The sequence below is a fragment of the Terrapene carolina genome, unplaced genomic scaffold (assembly GCF_002925995.2).
Source record: "Terrapene carolina triunguis isolate 2854851 unplaced genomic scaffold, T_m_triunguis-2.0 Scaffold146, whole genome shotgun sequence".
Lineage (NCBI taxonomy): Eukaryota > Metazoa > Chordata > Testudines > Emydidae > Terrapene > Terrapene triunguis.
Genome location: NW_020664497.1, coordinates 4142098 through 4158744, shown reverse-complemented (window position 1 = coordinate 4158744; position 16647 = coordinate 4142098). Strand labels below are relative to the sequence as shown.

General features: G+C 43.1%; 1 protein-coding gene across 1 annotated transcript; it reads right to left on the bottom strand.

Moving 5' to 3' along the window:
* Positions 1–3901: 3901 nt before the first annotated feature.
* Positions 3902–14436, bottom strand: LOC112113698. The gene is made up of 6 exons (XM_024210081.2): positions 14279–14436; positions 11233–11300; positions 9386–9500; positions 6581–6693; positions 5647–5761; positions 3902–4698 (listed from the first exon to the last, which is right to left on the bottom strand). Exons 1-6 carry the CDS (start codon positions 14343–14345, stop codon positions 4508–4510), a joined length of 669 nt encoding a protein of 222 aa, XP_024065849.1. The 5' UTR covers positions 14346–14436; the 3' UTR covers positions 3902–4507.
* Between the last annotated feature and the right edge of the window lie 2211 nt (positions 14437–16647).

The following is a 16647-nucleotide window of genomic DNA, read 5'->3' as shown; positions in this document are numbered from 1 at the left end:
TTGACCATTTCTTGTTGTTGTTGGGTTTTTGGTTGGTTGGGTTTTTATTTAATTTTTTCCCCAAAATTCTAAGTGTCACAACACAAAGCTATCCCCATCCCTTGGCTAGAATTCTTGTGTGCTTTATAACCCGGTGCTCAAAGCTCAACGGTGCAAATGTAAAACACAAACTGTGGCAAGTTAAAGCACACATGCTGCAGGAATTTCCCCTGAATTGTAGTGACCGAATTTACTATGGAAAACAGAATGTGATTATTTAGGTTTAAATATGTCCTGTAGTTTGTGTTCCTTAGTGTGCCTTAGCACTTCTCAAACTGAATATTTTGGAAAGGAGGGACTAGGACAATTAAAAGCTTATTAGCACTCCTATCAGGAAAGCAACCTCCAGCATTTTATGTCGAACATACCCAATGTCATAAAAGATTGTGGGCCTGATTCTGCCCTTCTCATGCTGCGTTTAATAGGATGATTTGTGTTATATGTGGTTAATGCTTTCCACTACCATGCAGGTTTGCTCTGAGCCACATTCTGATCTGTGTAAATCTGGCATAAACATGTGCCACTGATCAGACTCTGTAGTTTGTCCCTTTATTGGTCACTATTATGTCAACTTTAAATAATAATAATAATAATAATAATCAAGAGGCTAAGTCCTGTTGTTCTTACTCAGGCAAAAGTCTATAAGCCCTGTCTAAACAAGGCTCAAAGACTAGATTTCTTTATTTTGGTGGGGTGGGGAAAAAAGAGAAACAAATCTGCTTCTTTTGAAAGGAGATAGCAATACTTTTTGTCTCACATGTAGGGAATTAAGCTACTGCCTGCACTGTAACTGACTGAACCAGAAGACTTCTTTCTCTTTCCCTTGGCATCCTTTTCCACTTCCATCTAATAAATAAAGGAGGGCTGTTCTGTTTAGTTATTGGGCTGAAATCAAATATTCTGGGTAATTTTACAGTCTGGTTTTTTATTTACTGACTTTTTAAAGCTGTAACTTCACTTCTCAGATGCACAAAGTACAGTTGCCCTAAAATGACCTTCAGTGTCCTTGACGATAATGGCTAATGAGAGGGAAGGCTACTGAGGGTCAAATGCAGCATAACAACGCTCTTTCTTTGGAACTACTGCTAATAGTCATGAAGATTGGAAAAAGGAACTGATATGAAAAAGAACACAAACTGTGGGGGTGTCCATTATCAGAGCTGTGGACATGGTGTACAGTCAACAAAAAAATAGAACAAAAACCTTCCAGACTCAGATCACTTAGAAAACTAAGTAGCCACCAAACCCTCTGTTTATGTTTCATAATTGTTTGCTTTCATGTTCTGTAACTATGTCACCCAACACAGATTAGTGCCGTATTTGAAAAGGACCTGGGATTGTTTTCTCGCTTTCTGCTCCAGGTGACCAACAGCTAAGTATTCTTTTCCTCTTCATGTTTCTCATTTAACTTGCTAAACGGTGATTAGATTTTTAGCAAAATGGGCTTAGCCTCAATCCTCCAAACTTAAATGAGAGACCAAATCATTGTGTATCTCTTCTACCAAACCTGCCTCAGTATTGGATTGGAATCAGACAAGGAAGTATAGAAGAGATGTGGTTGGAAGCTTTTGAAATCTTTCACGCAGCTAAGGGATCTGTACCCTCTCTGAAGGTAATGCATGAGGATGGGCTACTGCAAGTTCAAGGCCAAGTGTCTCAAAACTCTTAAAAGTGACTTCATCAAAGGTGCCTAGAAAAGTTCCATGCTTGCAGCCATCTGTGGTTAAATCCTCTGAAGAAGAATTTAGTGCTTAATTGAAGGGTCAAGGTAAAATAACCAGACACATTCATGATCCTAGTAGGACATGTAAAAGTAGAGCATGCTCTCCCAACTGTCTAGCCTTTGCGAGTGGCAAAAGTGACTTATGCTGCTTGCTTATAACCATCAATTGAGTTCATTACACAGTTCATTGCTAAGGCCAGCTAAATAATGGGGGAGGGGGAAATAATGACACTTTTTTCCTATGCGAAACTCAGAACGTACAGACATTTTCAGCGAGGCATTTCCATGGGCATTTAAAGTGTAGAAACTCTCCAACGTTCTTGGCTATTGAGTATCATTAACTTTGCTCCTGCTCTGCTAAAAAATGTAGGCAGGAGGTGGAGGTTTGTGTGACATTAGGCATAGACTAGAAGTTAGTGCAAGATGTCCATTTGTATCTAATCTGTTTAAAGGAATAACTGCACCTGTGTCTTCACTGAAAACAGATATATTTGCATAGGTTTTTTAATCTGTTTTTCATTAGCTCATGTGAGCTACTATTTGCTCTGTTGTGTTGCAATACATCTTCATTGGCAATGAAGTTGAAAACCCAGCTAATCTCATTTTATCTATTTATCAAAAAGTCTGCTAGGCTTGGCCAAACTGAGTAAATAGCTTTTACCACAGTGGTATGTGACGCATCTCTAAACGGATAATGCAAAATTTCCAAGCTGTCATTTAATCAGACTTGCTATATCGTTATACCATTGATGGGACTCCAGGCACTGTTATATCATCACTTTTCTATGGCATACAGTCCATTTTGAAACACTTTTCAGGGGTTTTGCACTCTATTTGTAGACCAGGCTATTAAAAAAGACACGCTTGTTTTACACACAGAGAGGGGATAGCTTCCTGAATGGACAGTTAATGTCTTATAAATAAAATATAGAATTTTTAACAAAATGACCTTTTTAAAAATGTGTCTACTTTAAAAATGTAATTAATATCTCAGTGCTATCATTCCATATTCACTAAATGGTCTTAGATTTGACACATAAGTGGTCTCAGAATCTTCACGTAGATGGCCTTCGTTTTGTCATTTGGTTGGCGTGAGTTTTGCACTTTAAAAGGGCTCAGGAGTAGTCTCAATTTTGCCACTTTAGTAGGGTGATTTTGGTATTTAAGTGGTTGCAGGGGTAACTTTTCCCACAGAAATCATCCCAGTTTTGCCACTTAAATGCCAAAATCACCCCATTAAGTGGCAAAATTGAGACCACTTAAGTGACAAAAGTCACCATACTGAGGGCTGGTCTATACTTACCGGGTAGTTCGACGGCTGGGGATCAAAGTTCCGGGTTCGATTTATCGCGTCTGGTCTGGACGCGATAAATCGAACCAGGAAGTGCTCGCCGTCGACTGCGGTACTCCAGCTCAACGAGAGGAGTACCGCGGAGTCGAAGGGGAGCCTGCCTGCCGCGTGTGGACCGCGTCTGAACCGCGGTAAGTTCGAAGTAAGGTATGTCGAATTCAGCTACGTTATTCACGTAGCTGAATTTGCGTACCTTACTTCGACTTGGGGGGTAAGTGTAGACCAAGCCTGAGATACTTCAATGAGCTCTTTAATGGGATGATTTATGTGGCATGTCCCCCCTTAGACTTCTTAAGTGGCAAAAGTCTCCTAATGTGGCAAAACTGAAACTATTCAAGTACTAAAACTGGAATATCTTAAGTAGGAGAAGTTACCTCAGAGATAGCACTAATATGGTACTAGTAAGACACTAGTAAGCACTAGATAGCACTAGTAAGGCAACTAAAGTGGCAAAACCACCCCCCAGGACCAATTAAATGGCAATCACATCCGAGACCACTAATGTGGAAAAAATGGGACTCCCTGAGTGGCAAAAAACACCTCTTAGACCACTAAAAGGGTAGAACTGGGAACATCTAAGTGGGAAAAGTCACCCCAAAGGCCACTAAAATGGCAGAAGTCACCACACTAAAATGGCAAAACAGGGGCCATTTAAGTGGCTAAAATCAACCAAGAGACTGCTAAAGGGACCACTAGTGGTAAAGACCACTTAAACAACAAAATCAGGGTGACATAAGTAGCAAAAATAACTCATGAGACCACTAAAGTGGACGACACCAAGCTGGGAGTAGTTGCAAGCACTTCAGAGGACAGGATTTAATTTCAAAATGACCTTATAAATTAGAGAATTGGTCTGAAATCAACAAGATTAAATTCAATATAGATAAGTGCAAAGCAAATGTACAACTACAAAATGGAGAATAACTGTCTAGGCAGTAGTACTGCTGAAAAAGATCAGTACAGGATTGTTAAACTGACATGAAGAAAGTTTGCGCATTCACTACTCATGCACTACCTGTTCCCTAGATAAAGAGAAGACTTCAGTCTCCAAGGCTGTCAATTAAGCATTTTTCATCAGCACTGAACAAATTTAATCTACATAATTGAACACTTTTTTTATTACATGATACACATGTTGGGAAATAGACCGTACTGCCTTAGCTTCAGCTCTGAATTCTATGCAAACTCCATATTTGTGCGCATCTAAGGGCTGAAGTTAGTTCAAATGATGGATGTGCTCTTCAATCCTTCTTAAAAATGCCACATGTTCATTGATCTGAGAACTATCCCATTAGATTGATATGAATTGACCTGCCTTTAGCTTTTAAAATATCCTATGACAATTACAAATATAGTAACCCACCTGCCTGCGCTACGTTTGTTGAACCATACACCTAGTTACCACACAATATACAATCAATTGCCATTTCACGTTTCTGAGAGACGTCCTTCTCAGCCTCAGCAAGTTCTCTGAGGAAGATTTCTATCTGCTCGCTTTCAGCAGTGGCATTGGCTATTGTTTGTTGACAGCACATGTGAGTGGGGAAGTATGCAGACTTGACTCCACTGACGGCAATTGGTGAGGCTGTAAAGACAAAAGGAGATTAATTACAAATCTGAAACCAGTGGACTAGGCATGGCAAGGGAGCTTGGGTAGTGGCCCCAGAGAAACTATATCCACCCCTACCAAGTGAAGCTCAGGAATAGCCTTTGCTGTCTGAAATAAAGCTGCTCCTCATTTTGACCCTCGCAATCAGCTCAAGTAAGAGTGAAATGAGTCTCCATAGTTAAGAGTGGAATGCTTTCACCAAACACAGGAAGGATGGCCTTGTGAGCAAGGCACTAAGTAAGACTCAAAAAGTCTGTGTTCCATTCCTGACTCTCTCCCAGACTTCATATGTAACACGTAATCTCTCTAGTCTTCATCTGTAAATGGTAGATGATAATGCTTTCTGTGTGCTCCCCTTTGTCCATCTTATTTATTTAGACGCTTTGGGGAAGAAATTGCCTTTTTATAGTGACTTGCACAACAGGTCCCTAATTGGGTTCTTTGCGCACTACTGTAATATAAATGGCAATCCTTCCTACTAATATTATTCCATGCATTGATACACTATCTACAGAAGACGTTAGAATCCACACATTGATCATCAAGCACACAAAAACAAAGTAGAATATATGTTCAGGTATAATGTCATAAAAGGTACCGCACGCGTCAAGATGATTATTGGCTAATAAATGTGAAAAATTATCAAAGTTGAAACACAAAGTTGACCTTTCCTTTACTGTGGGTTTAAAACTAACAGTATTTCTAAACCTGCAGTAAATAAAACGGTACTATTACCCATATTGGAATATTTGCTAGTTAGAATTTTGGGAGTTTTCTTAAATCAGTGGTTTCCAGGGGTCCGCAGACTATATCTAAGATTTCCAAAGGGTCCGCACCTCCATTCGAAATTTTTTAGGGGTCCACAAATTAAAAAAAAGTTGAAAACAACTGTCTTAAATAATAACAGATTTCAGAAATACTCACAGATACAATCAGCCAGCCTGTTTCCACCAACTAGTTGTGTTGTCCAGGAATAACCAGTAGACTCTCCACATTTCTCATATACCCTGCTTCGTCTCAGAAATCCAAAGTCATAACCCTTGTGTAACACACATGAAAGAAATTCTATGAATTAGATGACATCACTGAATCATGTTTACTACAATAAACTGCAATGTTAGTCCACTGGATTTCAATGAGAGTACTTGTGTTAATAAATTTATACATGTTTGCAGAATCAACGCCTTCATTCGTATATATGTGTGGTGATATATCAGTAGTTACAATATTAATTGGCAAATTGGAGGGAGTCAGAAGAAAGCCAAGAAGAAGGAATTTAAAAGGATCTGAAACTGTGATGAAAAAAAGGGAAATATAATCAGATGGCAGTTATAGGATAAAAACCTTGGGAGGAAATAACATTAAGGAGGCATGATTTAAGGTGTAAAATTAAGGAGTATTGACTTAGAACTAAAACAGGGGGAACAACAAGTTAAGTATCAGAACTCCATGAGACAACAAAGGAGGTGACTAGGTGTTTAGAGTCCAACAAATCCAATAAAACCAAGCATAATGTGAAGTCATAATGAAATCTTCCTTCAGAGAAGTCTAAAAAAAATACAGCACGATTCTGTTCTGCAAAATCCTTCCTATTCCAAGCATCATTCTCCCCAATACAGACAATAAATGCACAGCGATATATGGACATATGTTCATATAAAGATTAGGCTAAGGGTAGCCTTCAAACTTAACACTGTGATCTAAGTATTCAAATATGTCTGTGATGGGTCCAGGAAAGAACTAGAAAAGAAGAGGAGAGATGAGACCAGAGGTTTCAACACATACCTTTCAGGGTAGAAGGGCTACTGTATTAATGCACTGAGTTATTATAATACTAACTGTAAAATGTGTACAATACCTGGTTACACATTGGCTTGCAGTACTGGACGCTGTCAATGCTGACACACACAAGACCACCATTTTGGGGAGCCTCTGGAACAGGGCAATTTTTTGGCATGAAGGCCTTGCAAGCTTTAGAAAGAGAAAATAATTCAGCACATTGGAAATTTGGCAACCTTACAAAATTATGCCATGTGTGACAGGGTCAGGCCAGACGGCTCCAGGAGAGTGCAGGGAAGGAAGGTATTAGCCTCAGGATAAGCAGATCCCTCTTCCCCTGGTAACTGAGCAGGGGTTAGTCCAGGTTAATTAGGACACCTGGAGCCAATTAAGAACCTGCCAGAATGGGTTAAAAGCCTCCCCCCAGCCAGTCAGTGTGGGTGATAGGTGTTGTGAGAGTGAAGCTAAGTGGTGTGGAAGCTGACAAGGACCAGGGGAGAACCCCACAGGTATAGCGATTGGGGAGAAACCCTACCCTAAACAGGAGCTAAGGACCCTTCCAGGTCCAAAGACCTGAAGAAAAGGACCCTGCCAGAGGGGAGAGATTGAGCTGTGCATTTGGTGTGGTGCTGCCATACCTGGAAGGGCTACTAGGGGCTCTCCCTCCCCCCGCAGGAGGGTTGGGAGGAACCCTGTCCAAGCAAAGTGGGAACAATAAGCCAAGGGGCATGGGGAAGTAACCCAGGGAAGCTAGCAGCTTTCCTGGGAACTGACAGCATGAGGCTGCTACTTGTTGGGGCCTGGAGTAGAGGGTGGGACTGCCCCCCCATCCCTTCTTTTCCTCTCACTGGATGTCCACCAAGGAGGCCAGAAGTCCCAGTGAGGGCCTAACAGGCCCAGAAATGTGAAGGCTGGTTGGAGACAGAATTTACCTGCCCACTATACACCAGGGGAGTGGGGATTCTGAGAGGCAAGATGCTATCCTGACCAACTGCTAGAAAGAAGCACGGGACCCACCGAGGCAGAGAAGAAGCCCTGCTACATGTGATTGAAACAAGTCATAATTGCACTCAATGCAATTATCACCATCAAATCTAGGGTCCACATTCTCTTCCATGCTTTTGTCTCTATGTCTCCCTCAGGAGGCTCAGAGCACACACTTTTCATGAAAATATTAGTTTTGTCAAACACAATTTTCCATCAAAAATTGTTTTGATAGAATACTCTTGACCAGACCTAGCTGTTATGTTTTAAAAGTTCATCATGTTGTGTATGGCTCAGGTTGGCATTTACAATCAGTGCAGAGAAATTTGAAAATATCACATTTAAAATAATTAAATATTACACAGTTTTATGGAAAATATGATAAACTGCCCATTCCTCAGTGCTACAGATTCAATAAACCTACTTACTGCAGCTACTTACATTTCTTATAACATGAAAGGCTAGAAACATTTTGTTTTTAATAACATCTTAGGGTTTAGCTACACTGGTGCTGAAAAGTTAGTAATGTCCACTTCAAGGAGAAATATTCACACTAGCTCTGATCAAGCTAGCATGCTAACTAGTATCTCTAGTGTAGACACAGCAACACAAGGGGTGGAACTGACAAGCTGCCCAAGTATGTACTTAAGATTTCAGACAGGATCATACTCATAGTAGCTAGTCCCTCCCATCATTTGCACCATCATGGTTATATATTTTTAGCATGCTAGGCTGATCAGAGCTAGTTACACCTTCCAGCTCCAGTGTAGACATTGTCTTAGATTCTGTAGAAAATGTGATCCCCAGAATAATACACTTCACTACTTACTCAGGGGCATAACCCCAACTTTGAATACCTCTGGTCTAAAGCCAAGTTGTAAACACTAATATCCTCCCATTTTATGTAGATTGTGAGGAAAGGACTTGATGGGAGAAATGGACAATATTCTTCCAAAATCTCAGTAAACATCATTGCATCATCTTCTGTGTTTGGACATGGCGAAGGAGGAGAACTGGACCCAAGGAATATATGTATCTGGAAGGAATCCATGTCCCCAGCCAGGCCCATAGCAATCCAGACAAGGATGTAGGTACACATGTGTGCAGTGTGTGGAGCTGCACAGGAGAACATCTCTTGCCTCTCAGATGCCTTTTGCATCTCAGCCTACTGTGGAGTGTCTAGAGGGCAGACGGAACTGACGAGGCCCTTTTACCCTTGCTGGGGTTAGGGACGCTGGTGGCAGGATCTTCATTTTCTCCTCTGTCCCCATGAAGGAGAGGGAGACCAGCAAGGGGACAGATCTACCTGTAGCAGAAGGGAGGCTGTTAAGGGACTCAGAGCTTGGACAATTCTTCTCCAAATCCAGTTCAATATCTCTCGCTTCCTGGGTAGAAATTGAGGCAAAGGCCTCTCTGAGGTTGTTGGCTCTACACCTCTAGCTTTCTGGTCTGATTTCAAGGGTTAGGCCTTTGTGATGTCATTGACTAACCACATCTAAGCTTGCTTGTCTGAGGTCAAGGGACAGGCTGTTGTGAGATCACTGGTTCAGCATCTATAGCTTGCCAGGCTGTTGATGGCACAGGCCCCTGTGAAGTTTCTTAGGCCCAGATCTTAAAAGGTATGTAGGTTTAGGCTTTAAGTACCTTTGAGGAGCTGGGATTTAATCATGATTTTTTCCTGCTGCTTCCACTTTAGACCTGATAAGTTCTCATTTTGTCAGCCAGCAAAGAGCAGGAGATGGGCGGGGGTTGGAAGAGCTGAAGGGGGTTGGATCTGACATTCTGGTTCAAGCCCATCATTAATGATGCCCAAAAAATTTCTCAGGCTAGTACACTATGAACATAGATTCCCCTTCGGGTAAAAATGAAGAGTTTTTCCAGTAAAAGATAGGATCCTCACCTTTCCCTTGAACCTCTCTTAGGCGATCAAGTACCTGTTGCAATGACCATGCAAGGGAATTGATTTCAGTTCTCTTATCATCGGGAAGCATTTCAAGGAAGCACTGAGAAAACGTCTGTGGAGGGAGGAAAGACTGGATTGTTAATGTGGGAAAGGCTTGTGAAATTCAGAGAAAAGAGAAATCTCATAGTGTTTTTCATTATCATAACAAAGATAATTTTTTCCTAAAAATAATTAACCTAAACCTGAAATTTGTGTGCTTATAAACAAATCTGCTTAAATAAATGCAGAGACTCGTGTGTTATTGCCAGAGAGCTCTGGGATATTGACCTTGGTTGTTTTATTTATATTATATATGTATAAGGAGCAGTGTAAAAGTGATTTTAAGCACAATTACCCCCACTGCCACCACATGCAACCTCTGATGCCTTCAAAATTACACAGAATTTGCAAAGAGAGGTGAGACAATAAGTAGGTACAAATCTGGGTTCCGTCAGAACAACCATGCTTTGATTTCCTAATGGCCTAAGCGCTAAGGGTATGTCTACATTGCATTGTAAGCCCAACAGCTGCCTGGTATTGGGGAACCTGGGCTTAAGCATCTACATTGTATCTTAACCCTATGTTAAGACTTTTCTAACCCGTGCTCGAACCTAGGGCTCTGGCATCCACACTGCAATGAGCAGGCCCCCAGAGTCCCTAGCATCCACCCCAAAATGTGGCTGCTCTAGCCCTATGACCATGGTGCACTGTGGGAAAACTTTACTGCCTGCCCTGTTCCTTACCAGGAAGCAGCTCACTTTCCAAAAGGCTTGATCGGTTCGTTCTCCATTGCGAACCCAGGAGGCTCTCTGATAGCGTGCTTGCAGATCAGTGATCAGAACAGAAAGGGTTAATGCTGCCCTGAGCTACTCATTCACAGGGGGAAGGGCATAGCTTCCATTTTCAAAAGAAGGGATTGCAGATTGTTGGAATAGAGAAGACTAAGAAAGTTGTCCCATGGAATTGTGGGATACTCCTGGAGACTCCCGGGACCCAAGACAAGCAGGGTTGCATCTACACTGCAAAGCAGACCCTGGGGCCTGGCATAACTCAAGCTCATACCTTCCAGCCCTACAGGGTCCCGGGACCCTGGGTCATCCTTCAGCTAGTACAATTGCAGTGTAGATGCAAGGGTGGTTAGGCTTGAGCCTGGGCTTAAGCACGGGCTTATGTTGCAGTGTAGCCATACCCTAAAACTACTGTGGTGCCAAGGAGAGCTGCAGGTGGCATGAGTGGAAGGAATAAAAAGCTGCAGTCCATGGATTGTCAGCAGAACCTCTCCTCAGAACTGCAGCTGTCTGTGTGGTGGGTGTGCACCTTCTTTATGGTGAGAATGGAAAGAAGATCAAATGTATTTGCTTATCCGCCTGCCCCATCCCAGCTCCTCCATCTCCCTTCCTCTGCTCCACCCTTTCTTCACAGTGTGAAAGGAGTCTTCTGCACAGAGTCCTGACATCCTGCCCCACCATTTCTTCACTGAGTGATTTGCTCCTAATAATGTTGTTAGTCCATATAAAGATGAGGCACAATTCCATGCAGAATCCTCCAGCTCATGGCTGCATTTATGCTTGTCTTGTACAGTCTTACAACTGAGGTGCAAACTCCAATCTGTCTGATTAGTAGGCAACAGCTCTACCAGCTGAACTAAAAGTGACCCTCTTCGTTCTGGTCTAGCCAGAAGGAACTGTTGCAGACTAGTGTACAATGTAAATCCCTCTTCTTTATACATCTTAAACCTCATCAGCTCCAGCCCCATACATACATACAGCTATGAGACCACAGAGTGTATAAAACCAGGTCTTTACCTTCACCTGATGATTCAAATCACTTAAATCAGCATTTTTACAATCGGCAGTTCCAGCTTCAATAAAATCTAAAAACAAACAGACAGGGCAGCATATATATCTGTTGATGCTTCTAAAAATAAAAAAAAGTACATTTTTCTCTGCCTGTTGGAATATTAGTGGAGCACTAAAAAAAGGTGAAGGGGGGGGACATTATTCTTATTATATTTATAATTACATGCACATTTTTCCTCCTTAGAGACTCATATCATAGGTACTAGCATCTGTTCTCAATGATATCACAACTAAAGAGACACTCAAACAGTGTAGGCCACATAACGTACTATTCTAAAAGGAAGTTAAATCCAAAGCAATGTCTTTAGTAGAGGATGACATCCTGATGCAATTATCAATATTTTGCTCATCCCATTCAGAAATACTTTGTGACATTTGTGATGGGTAGATTTGAGACCTAAACAGGTAAACTATGTCCATTTACCACATGGGACCAAATTCTGCTCTCAGTGACATGGATGTAAATCTAGAGACAGACTATTAATTTCAGAGGTCTTATTGTAGAATTATGCAAGTGTAACTCAGATCATAATCTGGCCTATAAAGTCCATTGGGAGGAGAGGATTACTACGGCAGTGGCTACTAGACTTTTGTCTTTGGAGACCTGGGTTTAAATCCTGGTTTAGGTCACAAGCAAAACTGAGATTTGTTGGTTTTACCCAAACGTCTCCTCTGAGGAGGGCCTTCTAGCCCCCCAAGCCTGTATAGTAACTCCTCACTTAAAGTCATCCTGGTTAACGTTGTTACGTTGCTGATCAATTAGGGAACATGCTCATTTAAAGTTGTGCAATGCTTCCTTATAAAGTTGTTTGGAAGCCGCCTGCTTTGTCCACTGCTTACAGGAAGAGCAGCCCGTTGCAGCTAGCTGGTGGGGGCTTTGAACCAGGGTGGACCAGCAGCCCCCCTATCAGCTCCCTGCTCCCCTAAGTTCCCTGTGCGGCAGCTGCCCAGCAGGCTACCAACTGCCAGCAGTTCAGCTGTCCCTCCCCGCACTGCCATGTGCTGCTCCTGCCCTCTGCCTTGGAGCTGCTCCCGGGAGCCTCCTGCTTGCTGTGCAGGGTGGGGGGATGACGAGGGCTAATGTCAGGGTGTCCCCCTCCCCCCTGCTCCTGCCCCCCGCTTGCCCCCTTCTCCATATAGAGCAGGGTGGGGACAGGACAGGGCTCAGGATGGAGAGATCTGGCCACAGCTGCTGTCTCAACTTCCTGATCTTTTTAAAGGCAATGTACTTAGAGTGGTGTCAGCGTACTTAAAGGGACAATGCGCATCTCTCTCTCTCTCTCACACACACACAGGGGGGGTGTCTCTGTCTGCCATGCCGTCTCCCCTCCCTCCATTCGTGCTGCCTTGTAGAGTGTGAGGCTACATTAACAACAATGTGTTAACCCTTGAGGACTCAGCCGCGTACTAGTTCATCATTTAGCAGTAAGGCATTTCCTGGGAAATATCCCACCCTCTTCCACCCTCTGACTCCACCACCTCAACCAAGCGTCACAATCATCATTGCTGTGTACAGTATTAAATTGTTTGTTTAAAACTTATACTCTGTGTGTGTGTGTGTATATATATATACATATACATATAAAATATAGTTTTTTGTCTGGTGAAAAAAATTACTCTGGAACCTAACCCCCTGCCCCCCATTTACATTAATTCTTATGGGGAAATTGGATTTGCTTAACAGCGTTTCGCTTAAAGTCGCATTTTTCAGGAACATAACTACAACGTTAAGCGAGGCGTTACTGTATATGCCAATATATTTGTTGGTCTAGTGAAAGGTATCACAATACCTACCTTTAGGGTTGCCAACCCTCCAGGATTGTCCTGGAGTCTCCAGGAATTAAAGATTAACTTTTAATTAAAGATAATGTCATGTGATGAAACCTCTAGGAATTCAGCCAACCAAAGTTGGCAGCCCTACCTACCTCGTCCATAGTTTTATTAGCACCAATACTGTCTTTAGCCACAGGGTGAGATTTGGCCTAGTGCAGAGGGTTGCACAAGGCCCTCTGCACCACCTAATTGAGAGTTCTAATGGTGCACAGGGCTTTGTGTCGGGCCCTCAGCATTGGGGTGAACTTCATCCTGAGTGGTTAAGTATGTATACTCCCTTTGAGGGGGGCAAAAAGATGTTAAAGGGGCCCCTGATGTCTCCCCTTGCCCTGTGTAAAGTAAATCCCATAGAGCCACCACAGCAGCTCCTACCTCACTCCCTGATCCCAATCCCTATCTCAGGGAGCATGTTTGAGAGAAAAATGGTCAAGCCAGGGAATTCCTACCTCCCAGGAATCTCTGGCTGCTTGATCCAGCCTTAATCAGCCAGGTGTAGGTTAGATTGAAGCTGCTTTTACTTATGCTGAGGACTTCTTTTCTCCCCGGCCATCCTAGGTTTAGATGGGGAGGTGTAAATGTTGCTTAAAGCCACCTTTGCCCCACCTCCCTCACTTAGCTGCACAGAGGACAGCTCAGACAGCCTCATAGCACGGACTTCTTGTTAACTCTTCTCCTTATGCATGACTAGTGTATCTCCCTTTGAAATTACTGCTAGGTCCCTAGGTCACCCACTACCTCCCCTGAAAAGAAATGGCAAACTTTATGATCACATTTGTCTGGAATAAATCTATCTTCAAGTCCCACTGTGAAGAGTAAAGGTGACAAATGGAAAATAGGAGGTTTAAAACAAACAAACCTTGCCTGTCAAACAAAGGGTGTCAAATAAATAATCTCTACCAGCACAGTAAGAACAAGCAAAGCAGAAAGAACAGGGATAACTTTGTGTGTATTTTTGCAAGATAAGATGGTTATGGTTCAAATTCTAGCTTGGATAGCTGAGGATATCAATTTTCAAATTCAAACCAACTGCAGAAGGTGCTCAAATGCCCATTTTAGACACCGCCTTGTCTATTTGGGTGCCTGAAGGTGGAAGTAGCTGCCTATCTTAGGTTGAAAATTGTTTTCTGTAAGGTATTATTAAAGAATGGTCACAACTTACCTGTAATAAGCCACACTGCACTGATGAAAAACAGCATTCTCCAGAGCAGGTGGGAGTTGTACTTCATCTCTGCTTCCGTGGAGCAGGTAGTAGTTACTCTTTCCTTGTGAAATCAAAAACAGAGGTGCAGGAGAAGCACAGACAAGGCTGTATTTGCACTGGGTCACTGGTTATTTAGCTTGTGCTTTGTCCAAAGTTAACAGTGTTCCCATCATGGAGTATGCGCATTGCCCAAGCTGCTGGGAACCCACTGGAGACCCTGCCAGGAATTCACCTAGGAAAGATGTTTATTTACATGGTATTGGATCGGGGCGCCCACAGTCCCTGCCGCTGCTGCCACAACTAGGAAGTCCTCTGACTAATTCACTAGTTTGCTGTAAACCTTTTGATCACTACTTATTTTCTAATCTCCAAATGCCTGATTTGTCACCTTTAAAAAGAAAAATATCAAAAAATTGGCTCGCTCACTACTAGTTTTCACCCACTTTAGCAAAAATGGGCCAGACTCACAGCTGGTTTTAGGATACTGCAATTAGCTAAGGGCAAGAGGTAGTTGAATCATTCATGGAGTTAACCCTTTTGGGCCTGATTTTCCACTATTTTCTGCCTTTGGTAGCAAGCTACAACAGTGCAAAGTGAGTGAAGAACAGCTCTAAATGCTACCACTGTGTAAGCAAGTGGATAATTCTGATTTGTTAGCATTTTGCCCCTGCTTTGTATCTATGTAAATGGCTACACAAGTTCAAATACAGTGGAGCATCAGACCCTTTCTCTGGGAATCATACACATATTACTCCTGATTTCTGCTATTTACTGGTAGGTTTTTGTCAAGTTCAGACAGTTTATAGACTAAAGTTTGTTAACAAATTGCTTGCTTTGACTATTTGTTATTCATTATTCATGTTGTCTGAGCGGTCAGCTAAAGTCATATAAGATTGATTCTGCTCCCTCATTGGAGGACTTTATAAAAAGGTGAATAATTGATGGTGAATAGCATGTAATAAATTGCAAACAGCAAATACCCCTTCTTTCCATGTGAAAAGAGCTATCCATGCCACACAAAAAAAAACCCCACACCCTCCAAATCCAGCCATTCCCAAAACTTCCATGCAAAGAAAAACCTGTTCACATTAATGAATGCGAGTAGAAAATTAAAAGGAACATCAGCATGCTGGACCCAGAGAGCCACTAGGAATTTGAAGGGCTGTTGGAAAACACTGTTTTTGCAGGACTCCGCCTGCTCTATTTGAATCACTCTGGTAATATGCAGAAAGCCCTCACTACCACCGCGCATGAGGTTGTCTCTTCTGTGGATAAAGAAAGGATGGCTTCAGCCTACAGGATTGCCAAGCCAGCCCCTTTCACTAGTGCTAAATTCACCCTGATAAATCTGCTAGCATAGCTTTATCTAGATGTCTCTCTTCAGTTGCTCACTTGACCTCCTGAGGCCCAGATCTTCAAAGGTATTTAGGCACCTAACTCCCATTTATTTCAATGGGAGTTAGGCACCTAAATACCTTTGAGGAGCTGCGCCTGAATGTCTAACTTTCACATCTCATGGGGAAACAAATTCAGAAGCAATTTGTGAAAATGTTGATCATGGTTTTGATGGTTTTGACATGACTTCTGCATATGGGTTTCCAGCCCAACGTAACAAACAAATGAGCTATTGTTTGCACTTATATGGGAGCTTTGCAATTGACTTCAATGCTCTCAGGACTAGCTGTTTAGTGTGGGAGACTCTGAATGCGAGTAGGCCCCCAGCCAAGAGGAAGGGTAAGTATCTTAGCAAAGCATATGCCTTGGGCCAGATATTTTCAGGAATTAGGCACTGACAGACAAGGTGCCAGATCATTCATCTCGCTTCAGCTGCTTTGTGCTGGTCTGACAAAGCGAGCCAGCCACAATGCTAGTTGATCCAGTCAGCTGAGGCTTCCCCTAGAGTAAGGGGAATTCCTGGATTCTCCATGACAATACTTCCCCACAGCCATGCTGTAGGGGTCTTCTCCCCAGGATGTTCTGTCTGTGGAGTGTCTATGTCTTGGCAATCCCTAGCTGCTGGGACTCTCCCTTGGGGCCAAAGACAGCTGGTGTAAGCTAAAGTAGGGTTACCATATGTGGAGTGTCCCAAAAGAGGACACTCCACGGGGCCCCGCCCCCGCCCCCCGCCCCGCCCACGCCCACGCCCAAACTCTGCCCCTCCCCCAAAGTCCCCGCCCCAACTCCGCCCCCTCCCCTGCTTCCCGCGAACATTTGATTCGCGGGAAGCAGGCAGCAGGTAAGGGGGGGGGGAGGGAGGGAGGTGAGGCGGCGCGGCGCGGGCCAGCCCCTGGCCGAGCACCCCCCGGCCGCCCAGCTCCGCCGGCCCC